The sequence below is a fragment of the Diceros bicornis genome, chromosome 20, assembly GCF_020826845.1.
Source record: "Diceros bicornis minor isolate mBicDic1 chromosome 20, mDicBic1.mat.cur, whole genome shotgun sequence".
NCBI lineage: Eukaryota > Metazoa > Chordata > Mammalia > Perissodactyla > Rhinocerotidae > Diceros > Diceros bicornis.
This window is the reverse complement of record NC_080759.1, coordinates 31,835,606-31,857,381: the sequence shown is the minus strand read 5'-3', so window position 1 is coordinate 31,857,381 and position 21,776 is coordinate 31,835,606. Positions and strand designations below refer to the sequence as shown.

The 21,776-nt window shown below is 36.0% G+C and overlaps 1 protein-coding gene across 1 annotated transcript in view; it reads left to right on the top strand.

Annotated features, from left to right (window-relative positions):
* Nucleotides 1-21,776, top strand: part of WDR70 (WD repeat domain 70) — a 308,270-nt gene that overhangs the window by 42,758 nt on the left and 243,736 nt on the right. The window contains exons 6-7 of the mRNA XM_058564205.1: nucleotides 8,175-8,234; nucleotides 20,488-20,621. Of these exons, the coding sequence (XP_058420188.1) occupies nucleotides 8,175-8,234; nucleotides 20,488-20,621 (194 nt within the window). The remainder of the gene's footprint in view (nucleotides 1-8,174; nucleotides 8,235-20,487; nucleotides 20,622-21,776) is intronic.

Here is a 21,776-nt window from a genome sequence, read left to right as displayed (position 1 = left end):
AATTGTTCTAACAAATACTTATGCTTTGTAGACAGAAAGCTAAGGACTTGAGGCTTTGCGAAGATAATTAGTTCAAGTTATGAAGATGTAAGAATGGTGTATACATTGTTGCTGCTGACACAGTGGAGGTGAGCCTTTTTTAAGAATAGGAAAAATGGTGAAACTCAGGGACCCCAGACTGAGCAGGTGAAATTCTCCCTCTTCATTTATAGTTGTAAAAGAAAGCCTTCTCTTTGGGGTGAGGGCGAAGGAGTGGGAGGGAGGAGTTTCATTATAGGGGTCCTAGAAAGCCAGGTTGTTCCTTAATTATATTGTGGCTCTGTGCCCCTCCCCTCCCACTTCCCCATCCTCCATCCCTGGTAACCTCAGTGCCTCTGTTCTTCCATTCTTGCCTGGAATGGTTAATGTCGTGGGTAAGGGTGTGCTCTTAACACATATATTAATGTTACCCAGCAAAGGCTAGGCGCCTGATGCACATAGAAGGCAATACTGTGGCACCGGCTTTTGAGAGAAGAAGGAGCTTTATTGCAAGGTTGACCAGCAAGGAGACAGGAGGCAGGGCTCAAATCTGTCTCCCAGAACTGAAGTGGGGACAGACTTTTAGGAGGTGGGAGTGGGAGTGGGAGTGGTTATGTAAATTTCTGGTTGGCTGAACCTGATTGGATGGTGGGAGTGTAAGGGCCCTGTGAGTCCCGTGTGCTACAAATCTAGGGACTGCTGTTTCTCATTAGGTTCCCCGTGTGGCTTTCACATTACGTTGAGTTCCATAGTTAGGGAACTTTTGGTTCTGGCGCTGCTTGAGGTCATCGAGGACAAGGTTTCCATGTTCTGTGTGTGCTCTGATAGTCCGTCTTCTGCGCATGCTCTCTGTGCCGGTTTCAGCGGGAACACGGCTCTGGGAAGGTTGCCCAGCAGCAACCAGATGGTGGTTCTGCAGTGGGATGCTGCCCCATTGGGCTCTTGAAGTCTCTGAAAAACAGCTTACAAAAACATTTTAGTAGGTGGACCAATCAACAGTGATGGGTAGGTCCAAGGCTGTTTCACTAGTAAGTAATTAAATTAAATAATATAAATTAATATATAATTAATATATAATATAATATATAATTAATATAGTATAATACTAATATAAATTAAATAATGTCATACTAATATAAATTAAATAATAAATTCACTAAAAATGAAAAATAAATACCCCTGCAAATGTTAGGAATATTGCTAGGCTCTTTAGAGATTAGTATGTTATAAGAAATTATCTGTTTTTTAATTATATGTGAAACTTTTTTTTTACTTGAGGAGGATTCGCCCTGAGCTAACATCTGTGCCAGTCTTCCTCTATTTTGTGTGTGTGTTGCCGCCACAGCATGGCTGCCAATGAGTGGTGTAGGTCTATGCCTGGGAACCGAACCTGGGCTGCCAAAGTGAAGCATGCCGAACTTAACCACTAGGCCACTGGGCTTGCCCCAAAACTTTTTTTGTTTTTAATGATATTTGTTTTCCAGCTTTACTGAGGTATAATTGACAAATAAAAATTGTATGTATTTAAAGTGTTTAACTTAATGACTTGATATATGTATACGTTGTGAAATGATTACCACAATCCAGTTAATTAACGCATCCATCACATCACATAGTTATCTTTTTTTGAGGGGGGTTGTGGTGAGAACACTTAAGGTCAACTTTCTTAGCAAATTTCAAGTTTACAATACAGTATTATTAACTATAGTCACCATGCTGTACATTAGATCCTCAGAACTTATTTGTCTGGTAACTGAAAGTTTGTACCTTCTGACCAAAAACTTCTTAAAAACATTAATTTTTTAAAACTTAACCTGGAACAATATCCTACAAATGTAGAAAATTTCTAAAACAAAAATGTGTGAGTGCTATGAAGTTACTGATTTCTGCTAAAGGCGTTGGAGAGCCGTTGAAAGTTTTCAGTGAAAAATGACCTAGGAAGAGTAATATCATGGTAGTGAGCAATGTGGAGAGAAGTGAAGAAGATGGAAGTCACGGAAGGACATAGGGTAGTGTTCATAGTTCCAGATGTGAATAAGTTTAAGGTAAACCGTGTTGTCATAGAATATCATGAATTAGCTAGTCCGACTCTTTCACTTTTATAAGTGAAAAAGCTGAAGTTTCTATATAGTTAAGTGGCTCAGTGAAGGTTACAAGTGAGATTAATCTCATAGTCCTGTCTAGATTTCAAGTCTTCAGACTTAGCAAATAAGGATAAGAGCCGAAATATTCAGAAAATTTTACAGTGTTAGGAAATGATGAGCCATATGTTCATGGTAGCTTTTGAAAATAAATGTGCCATTTGGTATAAATCCCGTTGGCTTATTACCTGCCATTTATTGTATGATAAATTAACAGAAAATTGTCATCTTTGTGTTTATTGATAATGTCATGGAGCTTTTTTTTTAAATAATATAATTTTTGATAAAATATAAGAATGAACTATCTTTTTTGAGTTTCTCAGTTCTCACACAAGTGTAAAAGTTTTTTAACAGTGTGCTCTTAAGTCACGTTACTGAGAAATGTTCTCCAAGATTGCAGCTTGCAATAGGGCATAAATGGTTTGAAGGTAATTTAGAGGTGGTTTGGGAATACTACTAATTGAAGAATTGGAACCAGCTGTGAGAATTAAATAGGAAATTGTCTTTCCTTCCTGCAGTATTTTAGACATGTAACTTTACATTTTTGGAGGAAGATTTTAAAGATCTGATAAGTGATTTATTTTGAAGCTTACCTAAAGTTTATTAGAGCATTGAGAAGTATTCAGGCTTAATATTATGCATCTTTTTGTCTTTTCTTGTTTGCTTATGTGGGTTATATCTATTAAAGAATTTTTTTAGTTTTGGTAAACTACGCATAACCATTTAAAAATATACAGTTAGTAGTGTTACATTGTTGTGCAACCAATCTCCAGAACTTTTTCATCTTGCAAAACAGAAGTTCTATACCCATTAAACAACAACTCTGCATTTCCTGCTCTCCTCCGACCCTGGCAACCACTATTCTACTTTCTATCTCTATGAATTTGACTAGGTACCTCATATAAGTGGAATCATACAGTACTTATCATTTTGTGACTGGCTCATTTCACTTTGCATAATGTCCTCCAGGTTCATTCATGTTGTAGTATGTGTCATAATTTCCTTCACTTTTTTAAGACTGAATAACATTCCATTGTACGTATATACCACATTTTGTTTATCCATTCATCCGTGGATGGACACTTGGGTTGCTTCCACCTTTTGACTGTTGTGAATAATGCTACTATGAACATGGATGTACAAACATCTCTTTGAGACTCTGCTTTCAATTCTTTTAGGTATATGCTCAGAAGTGGAATTGCTGAATCATGGGGTAATTCTATTTTTAATTTTTTGAGGAACCACCATACTGTTTTCCATAGCAGCTGTACCATTTCCTTCCAGTGATGCATAAGGGTTCCAATTTCTGTACATCTTCTCTAATGCTTACTTTGTTTTTCTTTTTTTCTTTCCTTTTAAATAATAGACATCCAGTGGGTGTGAAGTGCTATCTCATTGTGGTTTTGATTTGTGTTTATCTAATGATTAGTGATGTTGAGTATCTTTTCATATGCTTGTTGGTCATCTGTATACCTTCTTTAGAGAAATATCTATTCAATTCCTTTGCCAGTTTTTGAGTCGGGTTGTTTGTTTTTTGGTTGTTCAGTCATATCAGTTTTTTAGATATATTCTGGATATTAACCCCTTATCAGATATATGATTTGTAGATATTTCCTCCCATTCTGTAGGTTGCCTTTTCACTGTGTTGATTGTGTCTTTTGATGCATAGAATGCCTTGGTGATTTTTTGAAAACTCAAATCTTATGAAATTACTCTACATGGCTCAGAGCTTAAATTTCACACTGTTGGCATTGTACACAATCTAGCTCCTAATTAACTCTCTGGGTTAAGTTTTTTTTAAAAAACTACTACATATATAAACATAACACATACACCCTTCCCCTTTTTCCTTCCCAGCAATTAAACTGTAGCCGGGCAAAAATATTTGCAGTTCAGAAAGTTTCAAGATTCATTTTATTTTCTCTAGATGCCCTCCACATTCACCAAGGGAACCTCTATTTATTTTTCCAAAGGCATCTCAAACATCTCTTTTACGAAGGCTTTTCTAATCACCCTCTACTTCTCCAGGCACTGAACCCTGTGTATTCTTCTGTCAGAGCATCTGAAGCATTTTAGTTTGCCTATTTATTTACCTGTCTGTTTTGCTTTACTGGACTGATGTTCCTTGTGAGCAGAGTCTTTGTTATTGGTCTTTTTATCTTTAATCTAACTGTAGTTCCTGGTATGTAGTATGTAATTAAATACTCAAAAATGTTTGTTAAATGAATGTATGATTAGTGAGTGAATGAATAAATGAATTACTGTTAAGTCAGTCTTATTGGATCTCCCGAGTTACACTAGAATAGACCCTAATTCTGGTTGCCTGTGGTAGTGCACTGGTAACTATTTACAAAATGGTCTCTGGGAAAAAGTAGAACTCATTTTCAAGTTTATGGTTGGCAGTCCCCATTCTCTCCCCGTAACTCCTACCTACTTTGTGGCAGAGCTTTGTTACTGGGTAGACTTTTTATTATGGCTTATAGTACTATACATACACAACTTTTTAGACTTATGACAACTTAACCCCAGAAAGGTTATTTCTGATTTGCAAGTCTTTTGAAAATACTGTAAGGATGTACGTCAGATGGAATTGCTCATGTTATTCCAGATATATTTGCTATCATTGTTGTTACTGGGGGTAAACCAAAGAGCCTGGGAAATAATCCTTTGGGTGGCATTTAAAACCAAACCAAAACAAAAACTGGTATCTTTCCCCCTCTTCCGTTAAGACTGTAGCTCTTGTTATGAATTCTGGTAATAAATGCCTTCATTGAAGTCTTGTAGTTTATGATGTCCCCTGGCAGGAAAATCTTGAAAATATTTTACTGTTATAGCAAATTTCACACTAAGCCATATTTTAGAAAGTCATCAGTAAGAGTTCTGGAAAAAGAACAGTCACTGTTAAGTGATATGCTACCAAAAGACGGATTACTACTATTTTAGATGATTTAGTTGTGCCAGTTATATGGGCTTTTTATGAGTTATGCCCTATGTGATTTCCAGTAAAACTTTGATTTTAAATGTAAACAACATTTATTTAAACATTTAATTCATTCCTAATGTAAATACTAAGTTGTTCTGTGTTTTTGGAAGTTTTTTTTCTTTAAATCTCAGAAATTGCCTATATATAGGCATATTCTGCATTGAATTCAATGAAACAATTTTCATCCCTTCTTTTGGTGATAGTGTTTCTGTTTCCTGAGTGGTGAAGTAATTAGTTATGAAATGAGGCATAGACTATAATAGATTCTTCTCTAAGTGAAACATCTGAACTGTCCTGGTTCTTGCAAGAGTACTTAGCACTTATATGTGACTTTGTATTGCTGACAAATACTGTCAACTGCAAAGGGAGCAGTGGCTTACATAATTTAATATAGAGATAGTCTAGAATTCATTTGTTTGACTTTTAAATTATTTTGGAATATTGGTATCTCTGAAGTAGGGATATGCAGCACTTTCCAAAACGTAGTAAACCATTCTTTTTTTTTTTTAAAGATTTTATTTATTTATTTTTTTCCCCAAAGCCCCAGTAGATAGTTGTATGTCATAGCTGCACATCCCTCTAGTTGCTGTATGTGGGACGCGGCTTCAGCATGGCTGGAGAAGCGGTGCGTCGGCGCACGCCCGGGATCCGAACCCGGGCCACCAGCAGCAGAGCGCACGCACTTAACCGCTAAGCCACAGGGCCGGCCCTTTAGTAAACCATTCTGTAACGTCTTTTTCTTGAAATAAACTGTGAACTCCCCGGTAGTTCTTTAGGTTACTGTGAGGTAAGTGTTGCTGTTCAATGCCTTCTTGATTCCTAATCTTCACTAATCTGTGGTGGTAATGGGCTACAGTAACCTCTCAGATGCAAACAGTCTAAAACAAAATGGCCTTTATTTCTCTACAGTTGCAACTTTAAATCTGCTTTTACTCTGGGATATAATCATTTTGTCTTCAAAGGTTTTCATTTTTTCAAAATCTTCAGTTATCCCTGACTCTCGCTCACTAGGCTGACCTGATAAATAGCACTTCCTCTTCTTTATGGACATAAACATTAATGTTTGAAGGTAAATTAAACATTACAATCTAATGTGATCTACAAGGTAGACATTGGGCCATTAATTCATTCCAAAAACTTTTGTGTGTGTCTGCCGTACACCAGCTGTTCTGTGAACTGGGCATCCGAGATGGTAGATATATACACAGGCTTTGGGAAGTGTCCGTTTTGCAGTTTGGTTAAGGAGTGCTGAGGCAGGAGACAGGTCAAAAATTACAGTGCATTGTGATAAGTTCTGTGGTAGAGACAAGGAGAAGTTGTCATGGGAGTGCATAGGACGGTCCTTTAACCTAGAGTTTGAAATGTTGAGAAATGCTTCCAGAAGCAGGTCACATCTGAATTGAGTCTTGAAGGATGAGTAGGAATTAGCCAGGTAAAGAGGAAGAGAAACCTGGAAATAGACTAAGAGGATATGACCAGAGAGATAGGAGATGAGCTTCAGAATAAATGGTGGCTGTCACTTATTGAGCACCTACTTTGTGCCAGACTCTGTATTAGGAGCTTTAGACAACTTACCTCACAGTAACCTAAGGGGCAGCTGCCATTATCCTCACTTTGCAAATGAGGAAACAGAGTCATAACTCTCCTGAGGTTATGATGGGGTTAATGAGTAGCAAAGCTAGATTTAAAAACCCTAGCTTTCCTGGGTTTTTGTCTATGCTGTTTCCTCTCAGGAAAGAACAGTTTGAAGATGGAAGAAATAGTTCAATAGTTATCATGCTGTTGAGAGGTCAGGTGTGCAGGTAAAGTTCTGGAAAGTGTCCAGCGGCCCTAGGGTGGCTTGTTTTATTCATTCGAGTAATAATCACTAGAGTCTCTTAAGTGCCAAGAACTGTGCTAGGCATTAGGAATAATGAGAAGTGCTGAAGTGAAGAGGTGGAAGGGTGAAAGGAAGTAAGACACTGAGTGAAAACTGTAGTGCGAAGAAGCTTGATTGCAAAGGAAAAGATAGTGATATGGTAGTAAATGTAGGGGAAATCTGTGTGTGTGTGTGTGTTTTAATATGGGAAGTACTTTAATTGTTTATATGTGGAGGAGAAAGAGCCATAGTAGGGGAAAGATTTAAGATAATATAGAAAGAACTGGTGATTGACTGATTCATCAAGGATTCTAGAGAATGAGGGGAGATAGGGAAGCAAAGTCTGTTAGATTGCACACATTTTAATAAGTAGATTGCAAGATGATCCTAACATGAATTTGTAATAGCTATAGAATTTTAGTATGATTACCTTTCTCTTTGATAATGGAGACTTGACTAAACAATGCAACTTCTTATTCAAATGATCACTGTGACCTCTTATGTCTGATTTATGCATCCATCTTCTCTGTCCCTCAATTATTCTGTCCCTACCCTTGTCTGTCATAGCATTTATTATATTGAATTAGAGTCATTGATGTCTCCCTCTTAGACCATATGCTTCTTGGAGTGGGGATGAGTAGAGGCTATGTCTGATGCCACGTAGCAGCTGGTATAATCTCACTTTAATAAATGCTTATTGAATTGATGAATCAGTGAATGACTCAGTTCCTTGTTTGTACCATTTTGAACAGTAGACAGCTTTTTGTTTTTTCAACTTTTGAAGGTATATATCTACCCTGTGCAGATTTTGTTGTTTATTATAAATTAAGTACATAGGTACTTTAAGGTATACCCAAGTTCCAGTGAAAAGAGGACTTTAAATATTTTGGATGCTGAGAGGACCTTATGGTTTCATACAACCTAAAGAGTTTCTTAGGTTTATATTTTTAGAGGTTTAAGATAAATTTACTATTAACTCAAAGTGACCAATTGTAATCTATCTAGAAGAGGAGAAATAAGATACTCACACTTTTTTGTTTTCTGTTTTTTAAGCTTTGTGTTAAAAAGCCAGTGATGCAATTTTTAAAAATTATATTTCCTGTGAATGTGGTATGTAGTTACCCCCAAATATATTATGTTACTCATCAGTGTCATGGAATTTTCTTTTTTTCAGAATCCTGTCCAAAAGATCCCTGACTCACATGAGATAACACTAAAGCATGGCACTAAAACAGTAAGTTGTAAAAATTTGATTCTTTTCTCTAAGTAAGAGAGCTCTCATGGAAAAGTGAACTAATAAGATATATTTGTATTAAGGCTAATTGCACAGTCAACTGATATCACAAAAGCTATAGACTTTAAGCAAAATGGAAAGATTACTTTTCTGTTCAGTCAAAATAGCCATTGCATTTCATTTAAAATAGGAACACTTATTATTGTCATTGTTATTGTTGGCTTTAAAACGTCTTTTTCTTTGATATAGGAACATTACAAGTGAAAGAAAGAAATGAAACTCACATATGGTTTTCTTTTTTATGGTGTGGGAAAATTTCTCATTACCCTTAGCTTTATTTCTGTATCAGTAAAAGGTCTGAGTTCATTTTTTAGATGAATGTTGAGATAAGAAGGGAACGTAAAATAGTCATTGTATTGCTTTAAGATTATATTACTTAGATTTATAGATTATATTTTCATATTGTATTTACTGGTCATTTAAAGATTTATAATATAAAATTTTTGAGATGTAAGATGAAATCATTTTATTGTATTATTGTAAAACCATTAAAAAGTGATAGTTGAATGAATGAAACCTGCTTATGAATAAATGAAAAAATAAGATTATCTTGGTTTCCCTTTTCAGTGAAGCTGCCTTTTTCTAGAGGTCTGACATGTAAAGTAGAAAACTACATCCCATAATGAGGGGGAAAACATCAATGAATAGAAATAGACTCAGAAATGACACCAATGATAGAATTAATAGACAACGATGTTAAGACAGTGATGTTCTTCTCACTAAATTTTTTGCTTTTGAAAATATTGTTTTCATAAAAGTATGTTAAAGTATAGTAGGTTTATTGTTATTTTAAATGAAGTGAACAATAAATATGTTTAAAGGTCTTAGTTTTAATTCCTACTATGGTAAATATTGATACACATACCTTACATAAGCAAATGCTTTTTGAGGTCCGCAGTAGATTTTAGGAGTGTAAAGGGTCTTGAAGCCAAAATATCTGAGAACTGCTGCCTCAAGAAATCATTTTCATCTAATTCTCTTGATATTTTATCTACTTTTTATTAAATCGGGCTTTTGATATTTATTTATTTATTTTTTGTGAGGAAGATTAGCCCTCAGCTAACATCCGATGCCAATGCTCCCTTATTGCTGAGGAAGACTGGCCCTGGGCTGACATTGGTGCCCATCCTCCTCTACTTTATATGGGATGCCGCCACAGCATGGCTTGGCAAGCGGTGCGTCAGTGCACACCTGGGATCTGAACCTGTGAACCCTGGGCCGCCTAGGTAGAGCGCATGCACTTAACCGATACGCCACCGGGTTGGCCCCAGGCTTTTGATATTTTTATTCTGAAATCATGACAGAATTTTACTAATTTTCATGTTTTTAAGTAAATAAGGAATGGAATTATAGACGGGTAGTACTTAAAAGGAGGCTTTCGTGTCATTTAGTCCAGAGATTTTTACAACTGAGAGATAGTTCATGGATGTCACACATGTTTTATTTAAATATTCTTATTTTTTCAAATCGGATTTTATCTTTTAAAGAAATACAATATTTAAAAATACTCTGAGTTGTTTCATGTATTAAAAATCAGTTGGAGCTTTTAATTGTACTGTTAGGTTAATTAATTTTTTTTGCAGTCCTGCTTTTGCCCTGTATGTATTTCATCTTCTTGTAAATATGTCAGAGATTAGAAAGGTGACTCTGTTGTCTGGTCTTGTTTTTTTTAACTGATTATTGTAAAAATATTTACACATTCACAGAAGTATAGAGAAGACTAAAAGGAATCCTCGTATATTTGTCTCTGAGCCTTACCAATTATGTACATAGGTCCAGTTTTGTTTCCTATGTACTTTACATTTTCAGTACCTCCACCCCATCTACCCACCTTGTGGGATTATTTAAAAGCAAATTCCAGACTTCGTATGATTTCATCTGTAAATATTTCAGTATGAATCTCTAAGAGATGAGGTTGGTCTGTCTCTCCCTCTCCTCCCTCTTGTCTTTCCCTCTCTCTCCCATAATCAGAACATCTCTATTATATGTAAATTTTTTTCAATAATTATTTAATATTATCTAATATCCCATTAGTGTTCAAATTTCTTCAGTTTTCTCATACATATTTTTACAGTTAGTTTGTTCAAGTTGGTATCCAGACGATGTCTGACTCACTCTTAAAAGAGTCATCATTGTGTATTTTTATGTCTCTTAATCTGTAATAGTTTTTCTCCTCTCTCTTTGCCTCCTTCCCATTGAAGAAATATATCTGTTTGGTGAATATACTTACTGTAGTGTGATAATCAACTGAACAGTTCCAAGTAAGTGCGATAATATCATAGTGTGGATTGATTTTACTGATTTTAATGTTTACCACATGAAATGGGAAGAGGTGTTAGATACTGTTATAATTTTTATTTTATTTATTTATTTATTTTTTAATTGATGTCTGAGTAGGTTATAACATTGTGAAGTTTTGGTTGTGCATTTTTGTTTGTAAATCACCATATACATGTCTCCCTTCACCCCTTGTGCCCATTCCTCACCCCCATTGCCCCTGGTAACCGCAGTACAGTTTTCTGTGTCCATGTGTTGGTTTATATTCCACATATGAGTGAGATCATACGGTGTTTGTCTTTCTCTTTCTGGCTTATTTCGCTTAACATAATACCCTCCAGGCCCATCCATGTTGTTGCAAATGGGATGATTTTGTATTTTTTTATGGCTGAGTAGTATTCCATTGTATATATATACCACATCTTCTTGATCCAATCATCAGTCGAGGGACACTTGGGTTGCCTCCACTTCTTGGCTATAGTGAATAATGCTGCAATGAACACAGGGGTGCATAAGCCTCTTTGGATTGTTGATTTCAGGTTCATTGGCTAGAGTCCCAGTAGTGGGATAGCTGGATCATAGAGTATTTCTATTTTTAATTTTTTGAGGAATCTCCCTACCGTTTTCCATAGAGGCTGCACCAGTTTGCATTCCCACCAGCTGTGTATGAGGGTTCCTGTTTCTCTACATCCTCTCCAACATTTGTTATTTTTTGTCTTGGTGATTATAGCCAATCTAATGGGCGTGAGGTGATATCTTAGTGTTGTTTTGATTTGCGTTTCCCTGATGATTAGTGATGTTGAACATCTTTTAGTATGCCTATTGGCCATCTGTATCTCTTCTTTGGGGAAGTGTCTGTTCATTTCCTCTGCTCATTTTCTGATCTGGTTGTTTGTTTTTTTTTGTTCAGTTATGTGAGTTCTTTGTATATCATGGAGATTAACCCCTCGTCAAGTATATGTTTTGCAAATATTTTCTCCCAGCTGGTGGGTTGTCTGTTCATTTTGATCCTGGTTTCGTTTGTCTTGTAGAAGCTCTTTAATCTGATGAAGTCCCACTTGCTTATTTTTTCTTTAGTTTCCCTAGTCTGAGTAGGTATGGCATCTGAAACGATTCCTTTATGACCACTGTCACATAGTGTGTTGCCTATATTTTCTTCTATGAGTTTTATAGTTTTGGGTCTCACCTTCAGGTCTTTGATCCATTTTGAGTTAATTTTTGTGAATGGCGATAGCAGATGGTCCACTTTCATTCTTTTGCATGTGGCTGTCTAGTTTTCCCAATGCCATTTATTGAAGAGACTTTCCTTTCTCCATTGTATGTTCTTAGCTCCTTTGTCGAAAATTAGCTGTCCGTATATGTGTGGTTTTATTTCTGGGCTTTCAATTCTATTCCATTGATCTGTGTGTCTGTTTTTGTACCAGTACCATGCTGTTTTGATTACTATTGCTTTGTAGTATGTTTTGAAGTCAGGGATTGTGATGCCTCCTGCTTTGTTCATTTTCTTAGGATTGCTTTAGCTATTCAGGGTCTTTTGTTGCCCCATATAAATTTTAGTATTCTTTTTTCTATTTCCGTGAAGAATGTCATTGGGATTTGGATTGGGATTGCATTGAATCTGTAGATTGCTTTAGGTAATATAGACATTTTAACTATGTTTATTCTTCCAATCCACATGCATGGGATATCTTTCCATTTCTTTATGTCATCATCGATTTCTTTCAATAATGTGTTGTAGTTCTCATTGTATAGGTCATTCACCTCCTTGAAAAGATTTATTCCTAGGTATTTTATTCTTTTTGATGCAATTGTAAATGGTATTATCTTTTTGAGCTCTCTTTCTGTTGGTTCATTATTAGCATACAGAAATGCAACTGATTTTTGTGGATTGATTTTGTACCCTGCAACTTTGCTATAGTTGTTGATTATTTCTAATAGTTTTCCAACAGATTCTTTAGGGTTTTCTATATATAAAATCATGTCATCTGCAAATAGTGAGTTTCACTTCTTCGTTACCTATTTGGATTCCTTTTATTCCTTTTTCTTGCCTAATTGCTCTGGCCAAAACCTCCAGTACAATGTTGAACAGGAGTGGTGAGAGTGGGCAGTCCTGCCTCATTCCTGTTCTCAGAGGAATGGCTTTCAGTCTTTCCCCATTGAGTATGATGTTGGCTGTGGGTTTGTTATAAATAGCCTTTATTATGTTGAGGTACTTTCCTTCTATTCCCATTTTGTTGAGAGTTTTTATCATAAATGGATGTTGTATCTTGTCAAATGCCTTCTCTGCGTCTACTGAGATGACCATGTGGTTTTTATTCTTTGTTTTGTTGATGTGATGTATCACATTGATTGATTTGCAGATGTTGAACCATCCCTGCATCCCTGGTATAAATCCCACTTGATCATGGTGTATGATCTTTTTAATTTATTGCTGTATTTGGTTTGCCAATATTTTGTTGAGGATTTTTGCATCTATGTTCATCAGCGATATTGGCCTGTAATTTTCCTTCTTTGTATTGTCTTTGTCTGGCTTTGGTATCAGGGTGATGTTGGCCTCGTAGAATGAGTTAGGAAGTGTTCCATCTTGCTCTATTTTTTGGAACAGTTTGAGAAGGATGGGTACTAAATCTTCTTTGAATGTTTGGTAAAAATCACCTGAGAAGCCATCTGGTCTTGGACTTTTATTTTTTGGGAGGTTTTTGATTAATATTTCAATCTCGTTACTTGTGATTGTTCTATTCAGATTCTCTATTTCTTCTTGGTTCGGTTTTGGGAGGTTGTATGAATCTAAGAATTTATCCACTTCTTCTAGATTGTCCAATTTGTTGGCACATAGTTTCTCATAGTATTCTCTTATAATCCTTTGTATTTACATGGTATCTGTTGTAATTTCTCCTTTTTCATTTCTAATTTTATTTATTTGAGCCTTTCCTCTTTTTTTCTTAGTAAGTCTGGCTAAGGGTTTGTCAATTTTGTTTATCTTCTCAAAGAACCAACTCTTTGTTTCATTAATCCTTTCTACTGTTTTTTGATCCCAATTTCATTTATTTCCGCTCTAATTTTTATTATTTCTCTCCTTCTGCTGACTTTAGGCTTTGTTTGTTCTTCTTTTTCTAGTTCTGTTAGGTGTTTTTTAAAGTTGCTTATTTGGGCTTTTTCTTGTTTGTTAAGGTGGGCCTCTATTGCTATGAATTTCCCTCTCAGGACTGCTTTTGCTGCATCCCATGTGAGTTGGTATGGCATATTTTCATTTTCATTTGTTTCCAGATATTTTTTGATATCTTTATTTTGATATCTTTATTCAGATATTTTTGATATCTACTTTAATTTCATCAATGATCCATTGGTCGTTCAGTAGCATGTTGTTTAATCTCCACATTTTTGTCACTTTCCCAGTTTTTTTCTTGTAGTTGATTTCTAGTTTCATAGCATTATGATCTGAAAAGATGCTTGTTATGATTTCAATCTTCTTAAATTTATTGAGGCTTGCCTTGTTTCCCAGCATATGGTCTATCCTTGAGAATGTTCCATGCATGCTTGAGAAGAATGTGTAGTCAGCTGTTTTTGGATGGAGTGCTCTGTATATGTCTACTAGGTCCATCTCATCCAGTTTTTCATTTAAGTCCACTGTTTCTTTATTGCCTTTTTGTCTGGATGATCTATTCATTGATGTAAGTGGGGTATTAAGATCTCCTGCTATTATTGTGTTGTTGTTAATGTCTCCTTTTAGGTTTGTTAATAGTTGCTTTATGTACATTGATGGTCCTATGTTGAGTGCATATATATTTATAATTGATATGTCTTCTTGGTGGAGTGTCCCTTTTGTCATTATATATTGCCCCTCTTTGTCTCTCTTAACCTGTTTTATCTTGAAGTTTGCTTTGTCTGATATGAGTACGGCAACACCTGCTTTCTTTTGTTTGCCATTAGCTTGGGGTCTTCACTTTCATCCTGTGCTTGTCTTTAGAGCTGAGATGTGTTTCCTGGAGGCAGCATATTGTTGGGTCTTGCTTTTTAATCCATCCTGCCACTCTGCATCTTTTTATTGGAGAGTTCAATCCATTTACATTTAGAGTAATTATTGATATATGAGGGCTTAATGTTGCTGTTTTATCGCTTATTTTCCAGTTCCTTTGCATTTCCTTTGTTTTTTGTCCTGTGTGTTTCAGACTGCCAATTCAGTTTGGTTGTTCTGTCTTATGACTCTTTTAGTTTTCTCTTTATTTATCATATGTGATTTTGTTCTGATTATTTGTTTAGTGGTTACCTTGAGGTTTGTATAAAAAATCTTGCGTATGAGATAGTCCATTCTCTTATTTCCTTATACTAAGTCAATTCAATCTCTTTCCTCTTTCCCTTCTAAGTTATTCTTGTCACAACTTATTCTATCTTGTGTTGTGGGTGTGTGTTTACAGTGATGAGGTTATATTTATTTTTGGTGATTTCCTTCCTTTGATCTTTGATTTTGGTATTTAAGTGGTTGCTAACCTATTCTGGTAAAGATCTACTATTTTTCTGATTTTGTATACCTATTTTTCTCCTTGCTTCAAGCTTTGTATTCCCTTTTTCTTCGTTTTTTCAGGCCTGAGGGCGTTCTTCTGCATTTCTTGTATGAGGGTCTTGTATTCCTGAACTCCCTTAGCTTTTGTTTATCTTGAAAGTTATTATTTCTCCATCATATTTGAAGGCTGTTTTTGCTGGATAGAGTATTCTTGGTTGAAAGTTTTTGTCTTTCAGTATTTTGAATATATCATTCCAGTCTCTCCTAGCCTGTAAAGTTTCTGTTGAGAAATCCACTGAGAGCCTGATGGGAGTTCCTTTGTACGTTAATTTTTGTTTTTGCCTAGTTGCCCTTAATATTGTTTCTTTGTCATTGACTTTTGCCAGCTTTACTACTATATGCCGTGGGGTGGGCCTTTGCCTGTTGACATATTTAGGCAATCTGTTGGCTTCACTTACTGGTATTTCCTGCTGCTTCCCAAGATTTGCGAAATTCTCAGCTATTATTTCCTTGAATAGGCTCTCTGTTCCTCTTTCCCTCTCTTCTTCCTCAGGAATACCTGTAATTCTTATGTTACATTTCCTAATTGAGTAGGATATTTCTTGGAGACTTTCTTCATTTCTCTTTGGTCTTAGTTCTCTCTCCTCCTCTATTTGGAGCATATCTGTATTTTTGTCCTCTATAATGCTAATTCTTTCCTCCATATTGTCAGCTCTGTTCTTTAAAGATTCCAGATTCTCCTTTATCTCCTCCCTTGTGTTCTTCATCTTCATCAATACTGGTTGGTTTTTCTTTACGATTTCAATCTCTTCTGTGAAGAAACTCCTTATCCCTTTGAATTGTTTATTTGCGTTTTCTTATATTTCATTGGGCTTTTTTATGATAGGTATTTTGAATTCTCTGTCATTTAGGTTATGGATTTCTGTGCCTTCAGGGTTGATTTCTGGGAGCTTGTCATTTTCCTTCTGGTCTGGCGATTTAATGTACCTTTGCATTGTGGTTTCTGTATTCACTTTGTTTTTCCTCATCCTGGAAAAATCTGATTGCAGTTTCCAACTGCCACCACCATGTTGGGGTCAAGGGCTGTGTAATCTGAGCCCCCTGCACTCCGCGGCGGCTGCTCTGTGCTCTGTGGCGGCTGCTCTGCCCTCTGCAGTGGCTACTCTGACTGATCCGCTGAGCTGCAGTTTCAGGCATGCAGGGGGGAGGGAAAGGTGAAGGACTCTCTCTTTTGCCCGCTGGGTCCCTGGGGTGGGGGGTGCTTCTTGCTCACCCCTCGTTATCTCCTCTCCTGTGGTGCTCAAATGTTGATGGCACCCCTGCAGCAGTTCTGAGTCCTCTCTGTGGGAGTTTCCCACTGGCTGAGAGAGCCCGAAGAGCTACGGTTGCCCCACAGAGGGCCGCCCCTGTCCCCTCTCTGGGAGCTGTGCGGATCCGAATCACGGATCTGATGGGGAGGGAGAGGATTTCTCCTTACCTCTCCCCACTTCCTCCGGGGGCCCCAGCATGTCCACTCTCAGATGTGCAGCAGTGTGGGCCTTTCCGATGTCACTTTTTGCCGTGTGAGACTTTCTTGTTGGTCTGTTACTGTCCCTTTTGTTGTATCTTATTGGGGGAAGAGTTTGCGGGAAAGCTCACTCTGCAGTGATGCTAGGACCCTTTTATACTGTTATAGTTTTGAAACACTACTTTTTCACTTTCATCCCTCTGAATCAGTTTGATTTGAACAGAGATTGGAAAGTTGGCTTAAAAAAATCAACAGACTATTATTGTTACAAATATTTTTCTGTGTATATCAGCATTTTTTCAGCGTTATGGATGAAAGTAACATCAGTAACCCATACTGGATACTAGAGTTATATAAAAATGCTGCTGTCTTCTGATGCTCCAGTTTTAAATTTGTATGGTATTCAGGATATTCTCACTGTTCTTATCAAGTTTTTAATAAGTATATACAGGCAGCCCTATTTTTGCACGGTACCAATTACAGAAACCTGTGCATATTGGGACTGTGTCTTCACTTTGCTCGGTTCCAATTTGCATGAGTTTCAGTTAACATGGTATAGTGCAACATGAAGACTACCTGTGTTATAAAATCAACTTATGAAATAGGTTAGTACTAATACCTTTGGTAAAAATCAATTGACCGTGAATGTAAAGCTTTCTTTCTAGACTCTCAATTATATTCCACTGATCTATAAATCTATCCTTAAGCCGGTACCATACTATCTTTAATACTGTAGCTTTGTAGTAACGTTTGAAGTCCGGAAGTTTAAGTCCTCCAACTTTGTTCTACTTTTTCAAGATTGCTTTGGCTATTTTGGGTCCTTTGCATTTCCATATGAATTTTAGGATCAGCTTGCCAATTTCTTCAAAAAGTCCAGCTGAGATTTTGATAGGGATTGTGTTGAATATGTAAACCAACTTGGGGAGTATTGCCATCTTAGCAATATTGTCTTCTGATTCATGAGCATGGAATGTCTTGCTATTTATTTAGATCTTTAAAAAATTTTTTAAGTAATATTTTATAATTTTTCGTACAAGTCTTGTCCTTTTCTGTAATATTTATTTTTTAAAGTATTTTTTTCTTTTGAATGATATTGTAAATTGAGTTTTTTTCTTAATTTCATATTTGGATTGTTCATTGGTATTGTATAGAAATACAATTGATTTTTGTATATTGATCTTATTTCTTGCAACCTTTTTGAACTCATTTATTAGTTCTAATAGTTTTTTAGTAGATTCCTTAGGATTTTCTATTGAGATGGTTATGTGTTTTTTGTCCTTTATTCTCTTGCTATAGTATATTACAATAATTGATTTCAGGTGTTAAACCAACCTTGTATTTTTATACTTATTCCTGGAATAAATCTCACTTGGTAATGGTGTATACTCCTTTTTATATATTGCTAGGTTCAGTTTGTTAGTATTTTTTTGAGGATTTTTGTGTTTATATTTATAAGGGATATAGGTCTATAGTTTTCTTTTCTTGTGATGTATTTGGTTTTGGTGTCAGGGTAATATTGGCCTTGTAGAATGAGTTGGGAAGCATTTACTCCTCCTCTATTTTCTGGAAGAGTTTATGAAGGAATGGTATTAATTCTTCTTCAGATGTTTGGTAGAATTCACCAGTGAAGCCATGTGGATACAGGCTTTTCTTTGTGGGAATATCTTTCATTACTAATTCAAGCCCTTATTAAAAGTCTATTAGGTTTTCTTTTTCTTCATGAGTCAATTTTGGTAATTTGTGTCTTTCTAAGAATTCATAGATTTCATCTAAGTTATCTAACTGATTGGCATACAGTTCATAAAAAACCTTTGTAATCCTTTTAATTTCTATTAGGTTGGTAGTGAGTTGCCTCTTTCATTCCTGCTTTTAGTAGTTCGTTCTTTTTCCCTTGGCCAGTCTACCTAAAGGTTTCTCACTTTTGTTAGAATTTTCAAAGGACCAACTTTTGGTCCTATTGATTTTCTTTGTTTTAAAAAATTCTCTATTTTACTGATTTCTCTTATAATCTTTGTTATTTCCTTCCTTCTGCCTGCTTTGGGTTTTGTTTGCTCTTCTTTTGGTAGCTTTTTAAGGTGGATGCTTAGGTTATTAACTTGAGATCTTTCTTCCTTTTCAATTTACGTATCACAGCCATAACTTTCCCTCTAAGCATTTCTATTTTTATATATTGCTTCAATGAATAATTTACTTCTGACCACAGTAAAAATATATGCTTTGGGTATCTCACAGAAAGCCTGAAATATTAATAAATGGGAATTGTGTAGGGAGTTCTTTCAAAGTTTTGGGCTAAAAACATTGGAAGATCAATGATTTATAATGAGTTGCAAGATTCTTTACTAAGGCTTTGTATGTAAACAAGGTTTGTATGATTTTTAAACCACTTAAATTTTAAAAGTATTTTAAATATTTTGCCAAAGAATTTATAATTACAGGAAAAGCTAGACATATCCAGAAGTGTATACAGTTAATGTGCTATTGGATCAATTAAACTCATAAATTGAATTATCTTATTGTGGACTGAAATTTAAGACTCCTTGAAAGGAGAAGGTGATAAAAATTACTTCTCTGAACAAAAAGCTCAAAGCTGAAAATGTTTGTATCCCTTCTGAAGTTGGAATAGATAATTATTTTTACATGATCTGACATTTTATGCGGTAAAAATTAACACAGAAAGTTTAAAACATTTTATTTCTTGTTCAAAGAAATCCAGGCTATCACCCAGAGTGATCTGATATCAGTTTTTAGTCTTTTTATGTAAATTAAAATAATTATTCTTGCAACTCTGTTGTAAGCCGTTGTTTTACACCAACATTTATATGAGTTCCTTTTTTATTTCAGTGTGATTAAAATGCACCTGAGAATTAACTAGACTTTCAATGTTCTTCAAATATTTAGAACATAGGGATTGACAGGTAGTTAGCAGATCCTCTGGGTGGACATGTCTTCTCTAACTGAGGAGAGTATTTTCTACCTCAGAGCTCTGTTTTCTCTCTTACTCATCATTACCTTTCATATCTTTTTGGGGGATGATGAATGATGTATACAAGCAGCAGCAGAGATCCTGAGACTTCAGAATGCTGCATTGAAAACCTCATTTTGTCACTTTGCTATAGAATTTGCCATCTTTCTTCTGCCCTTATATAGGAAAAAGTCATCTTTGTGGATTATCCTGTTCTTTTTTGATAGAGGATAGTTTATCTCGTATCTGTCAGATTGCATTTCTGTTTGTGTTGCATAAGTTTATTTTTAGCCCTCCTTCCTTTTTTTAAACAACTATTTATTAGAGTGACTGTTTTGTGCCAAGCACTTTGCTGGGCACAGACATGACTCTGGGCCTCCACCCCACTGGCTCCACACTGTTGGTCATAGCGTGGAAGCAGAGCTTACACTCTTGAGGAGTGGACAGGCGTAGAATAGACGAGCCACCAATGAATTTGTAGTTTCATATTGCATTGTGGTGGGATGAACACTGGTGGGGTTCACCCTATCAGGAGAAGGGACGTCTCTCTAATTTGTAACGGGGGAAGAAGGATAGAGTGGGCATGGAGGCAAATAAGTTTGTAGTTGGTGGTAGCAGAAGTCACTTCTTAGACTTTTAAAGCTACTGTTTATTTATTTTTATTTTTGATTGTTTTAAATTTTTACACATTGTTATTCAGGCATAAAAAATGGTAGTTCATTAAAATATTTTTCTTGTCTTTATTTCAAAAGAAATAATACTCATAATAACAACAGTCAAATAATGTAGTAGGTGCTGTCCATTCCTGCTTTTCAGAGGTAACAACAATTGGCAGTTTATACTTCCAGTGCCTATGAGGTAGGAGGTCGGTTAGAGAAAGGAAATGGGGGTTATAATAGACTATAGTCACTTTTCTCCAATTAATTAGTTTTTTTTTTTAAACCAGGTTTCTGCTTTGGGTCTGGATCCCTCAGGTGCCCGTTTGGTGACTGGAGGATATGACTATGATGTTAAGTTTTGGGATTTTGCTGGAATGGATGCTTCTTTTAAGGCATTTCGATCCCTTCAACCTTGTGAATGGTATGTATTGCACAACTTAATATCTTCATATTTGAAGACAGAGCATTGTTGTCACTTGGATTCCATGTATAATAATTTGTACCAAAATACAATAAGTCTATATGACTGTATACTACCTTCATTACTCAGATGAACGTAAAATATACCTTAAATTTCTTTCCTTTAGTTTCATTAACCTGTGTTTTAAAGACATTTTCTGTCTTTTGTTGTTTTTTAAAAAATATTTTTATTTAGAAATTGTTACCATGGGCCGGCCCCGTGGCTTAGCGGTTAAGTGCGCGCGCTCCGATGCTGGCGGCTGTGGTCCGGATCCCGGGTGCGCACTGAGGCACTGCTTCTCCCGCCACGCTGAGGCCGCGTCCCACATACAGCAACTAGAAGGATGTGCAGCTATGACATACAACTATCTACTGGGGCTTTGGGGGGAAGAAATAAATAAAAATAAAATTAAAAAAAAAAAAAAAGAAATTGTTACCTTAACTAGTTTATTTTAAAACACTCTAGTAAACACTGTGTAATATTATGCATGCGTATGTGATATATGTTGTTAGGCCCATGCCCAGATGCTGGTCAGTGCTGCATGGTGCAGGTATGGTCAGCTAGCATTATATCAGAAAGGGCTTTATGTGTTGCTGCCACAAGCCACCCTCTTATTTCTGTATTTGTCCATATTTGATCTTTTAGCATATTGAATAGCAAAAATGGATTTTTATTGGTGAAACTGGTGTCTTGTTAACTTGCATAATGTATGTTGGAAATGGACTCTCATTGATGACATTTTGAAGATATTCAAGATAATATGGATTAGCTGAAATTACTTAGACCCCATTTCCATGAATGGGGTATAAGAATCTAGTTTTGCCTTTAAATAGCTTTTAGAGATGATGTTTTTTGCCAAACCTAATATCTACCTATAAACTCTGGATTCTGTCAACTATATGGAAAAAGTTCCTGTCTCTGGACTTTCGGGTGTTTGCTTCCAGTGAACCTTTCATGAAAGTGGTGTTTGGAGCCTCTAAAAGGCTAGAGAGCTGGGATTTTTCTTAAGCCTGCGGAACAGGTCATATGAATTGTTTTTGCTCACTTGCTAGTAAATGCTTAGGTAATAAATGTCTGTATGTGGATCAAAATTGGGTCTGAGACCTCACATTTCTC